Below are 3,519 nucleotides of genomic sequence, written 5' to 3' on the forward strand. Positions count from 1 at the left end.
CAAAACACGAACACAAATATTGATCATCAAATTTCTATGCAACCTACTTGGGCCTAAAATTATTTGCAAAAAGAAAAAAACACACTATTATGTCTATTTTAAAAATTACATTTTCACATTAAAACATACAAAAAGAATAAAAGAAAAACAAAAAGTGAAGTGGCTATAAACTTGGATATATTCTCCAAGCCACTATATATAAAACCTTGCTTGCTCTCACTTCATTCTCCAAACACAGAGATCAAGTAAAACAAAATGTCGATAGTCACCGATTTCGTGAACCTTAATATCTCCAACATCCCGGATAAGATCATCGCCGAGTACATCTGGTCATCATCATCATCGTACTCAGTATATCCCACCAATAGCAAAGCTATGGTAGGGTCTGAGGAGGGTAAGATGTAGGCAGCCTTACCTCTACCCCATAGGGATAGAGAGGCTGCTTCCGGTGAGACCCCCGGCTCGATAGTAGTTTTGCATCAAGCCTTAGACATAAGGCACATAACACTCAATCATCGGGACACCGGCTGATCGGTGCATGTACCCTTATCTTTCAGCTATCAACGCCACTACATGATGCCTGATTAACCGTCCGTCATTTTTAACGTTATTTTCACGAGATTAGTAAAATAACGTCAAAATTAGTGCAATTTTACTTTTGCCCACCCTAGGATTCACACATATATACATCATATGTGCGCACCGCAAGCAGGGCTATGAGTACATCTGGTCAGTCACCATAATTACTTACTTTTTCCTTTTATATTCTATAGTCTGTAAAATACCAAAGATAAGTTTTGTTTTTTACTTGATTATATTCCAAGTTTGATATTGTTAAAGTCTAGCAAGAAACTAACAACAATAAAACTAAAAATCAAGTTTTGTGGTTTATGGCTATGTACAAACTTTGTACATGATGGACTTTGATTGTACAAAGTTTGTACACAGCCATAAACCACAAAACTTGATTTTTTAAATGAATTTTAATGAAACTGGGGCATGTATATTCATAAGAAACATTTTACTGGATTTGCATTACCGGAAGATGCATTGTAATATTTATATATTGTATATAAATTAGTTTTTTTAATATATAATATCCAACTTCCAAACTGATAAAAAATGATCATTAACAGATCAACTTTGTAAAAGGTTATATATTTTTATGATTTTGGAAAACGATTTAGTATTTTAGGAAGCGGTGAGGCACGTTCCACTCATGCAATGGTTGTTGACAAGTGTCAATGTGTATCAATTTACATGTGAAAATACAGGTGTTGAGACATTGGACTTCCGTTTCAATATGAAAATAACCAAAATAAGATTGTAAACAACCAAAATAAACATGCATTTCTGCTTCTCTCCGACCAACGGACATTCTTGTGTTTGGATGGACGGGGAAGCATGCTTGTGTGGACCTTACTGAGGTGTCCCCTCTTGTCGGGCTTAGGGACACCGGGTTTGTTGCTAGGCATGCCGTGCTAAAGGCAGAAGCAGGAAAAATTGCTAAGCATGAGAAGGCGTGTGTGGAGAATCAACATGCCTTCATTCCTTTTGCTTTTGACACATTTGGGTCTCTTGCCCCCGATGCTGTTGTGTTTCTGAAAAGAGTTCAGCGGGTCGTGCACAGTAACTCATCGACGCCGAAGAACGATAACATTGTTTTCAGTAGGATCGGTTTTGTCATTCAAAAGGGGGTGACGGCGTAGCTTGTTGCCCGCTTACCTGCCTCTTTATTGTAATTGGATCCTTCTATTTTTAATATAAAGGAGAAAAGTTTCAGTAATATTAATTATTGTTTTAAAATATAAATCTAAACCATATATCAATTTATTTATTTTTAGGATTGGTGGATCAGGTCTGGACATCAGAAGCAAAGCTAGAGTAACCTCTTAATTATTACTTTTCAAACATACTAAAAACTAAACAATGATTCTCAACAGTATTAATCAACATATAAATATACATTTTTAAAGGCACTTTTTATTTTATTACTTTTAGACTCTTAGTGGAACGTTTGATAATCCACAAAAGCTTCCAAAATGGAACTACGATGGGTCAAGCACAGGCCAGGCCCATGGCAATGACACCGAAGTCATCTTATAGTGAGTGCCCTTCTTTATCAAAATATTATTTATGATTTTATATATTTCATCTATTAATTTCAAAATCTAAATTTATGATGAATTCGATAGTCCTCAAGCAATTTTCAAGGATCCTTTCCGGAGAGGCAACAATATCTTGGTTAGTAGTAGTACATTTCATCACAGAGGTCATGTAACCCATAATCATATCGATAAAAGTTCGTAAGGATAATAATATATTTTTGTATGAGTTGAAGGTGTTGTGTGATGCTTACAAACCGACAGGTGATCCGGTCTACACAAACAAGAGGTATGATGCAGCCAAGATTTTCAACCATCCGGATGTCGTTGCACAACTGCCATGGTATAGTTATCTTGTTATACCATATGTTTTTTTATTACTTGATCCAAAATCTTATGAGTTATGATATATGGTTTATATTTTAAAAATGACCAATTAACATTTACAATCCAAACATTATAGGTTTGGGCTTGAGCAAGAGTACACCTTGATGGAGAAGGACACCAAGTGGCCTTTAGGCTGGCCTCAAGGAGGCTTCCCAAGGCCTCAAGTAACTATTTAATCTTTTAATTGAATTTAGTTTTATTATACTAATAATTTGTAATGTTTTTAGCTTGATTTTTTGTTTGATGTGTCATGTTTAGGGTCCTTACTATTGTGGGGTTGGTGCTGAAAAAGTAGTTGGCCGCGACATTGTTGATGCACATTACAAAGCATGTCTTTATGCCGGGATTAATATAGGCGGTGTGAATGCTGAAGTGATGCCTGATCAGGTAAACTTTTATTAAATGCTAGTTCTTGATTTTAAACTATGAAGTTTATTACATAACTAATTTTATGTGCATTTTTTGACATGCGAAAAGTGGGAGTTTCAAATTGGACCTTCGATTGGGATCGCTGCGGCAGATGAGTTGTGGGTTGCTCGTTACATACTCGAGGTAGTTTAGTTAGGTTTCCAAGATAATATCTAACCATGGTTAGAAAATGATGTTAATTATAATGACGGTTAATTGACAGCGGGTTGCTGGAGTGATCATCTCCTTTTTTTCTTTTTTTTCTTTTTTAAACCCCAAATCTTTTTATCCGCAAACCGAACTACAAAACCGATTGCGGTTAGCTTTTTTGCTTGTAAATACTAGTTCGGTATCTTTTAGGTTCGGTATCTTTTAGTTTAACCTTGTTTAGTAATAGTTTTACATACTTTCAACAGGGTGACTGGAACGGAGAGGGTGGTCACACTAACTATAGGTATAACTTATAAGTTCTTAGTTACAGATAATGCTAGCTTACTTTCTTAACCTCTTGTTGTGCTAAACTAATATCTAACCATGGTTTAAATGTTAGCACAAAATCAATGCGGGAAGATGGTGGATATGAGGCCATCTAAAAGGCCATTGAAAAGCTTGGACTTAG

The 3,519-nt window shown here is 35.7% G+C and overlaps 1 protein-coding gene across 1 annotated transcript; it reads left to right on the forward strand.

Annotated features, from left to right (window-relative positions):
• The first annotated feature begins 238 nt into the window (after positions 1 to 238).
• Positions 239 to 3,117, forward strand: LOC143535863 (glutamine synthetase cytosolic isozyme 2-like). Its single transcript, XM_077029999.1, has 8 exons — positions 239 to 329; positions 1,845 to 1,884; positions 2,002 to 2,105; positions 2,196 to 2,244; positions 2,342 to 2,448; positions 2,569 to 2,656; positions 2,751 to 2,879; positions 2,970 to 3,117. The coding sequence occupies exons 1-8, from the start codon at positions 256 to 258 to the stop codon at positions 3,051 to 3,053; spliced, it is 675 nt and encodes a 224-aa protein (XP_076886114.1). The 5' UTR covers positions 239 to 255; the 3' UTR covers positions 3,054 to 3,117.
• The last annotated feature ends 402 nt before the right edge of the window (positions 3,118 to 3,519 follow it).

The sequence above is a fragment of the Bidens hawaiensis genome, unplaced genomic scaffold, assembly GCF_021521415.1.
Source record: "Bidens hawaiensis isolate Kalapana, Puna unplaced genomic scaffold, B.hawaiensis_p1.1 tig00010669_1, whole genome shotgun sequence".
In the NCBI taxonomy this organism is placed as follows: Eukaryota; Viridiplantae; Streptophyta; class Magnoliopsida; order Asterales; family Asteraceae; genus Bidens; species Bidens hawaiensis.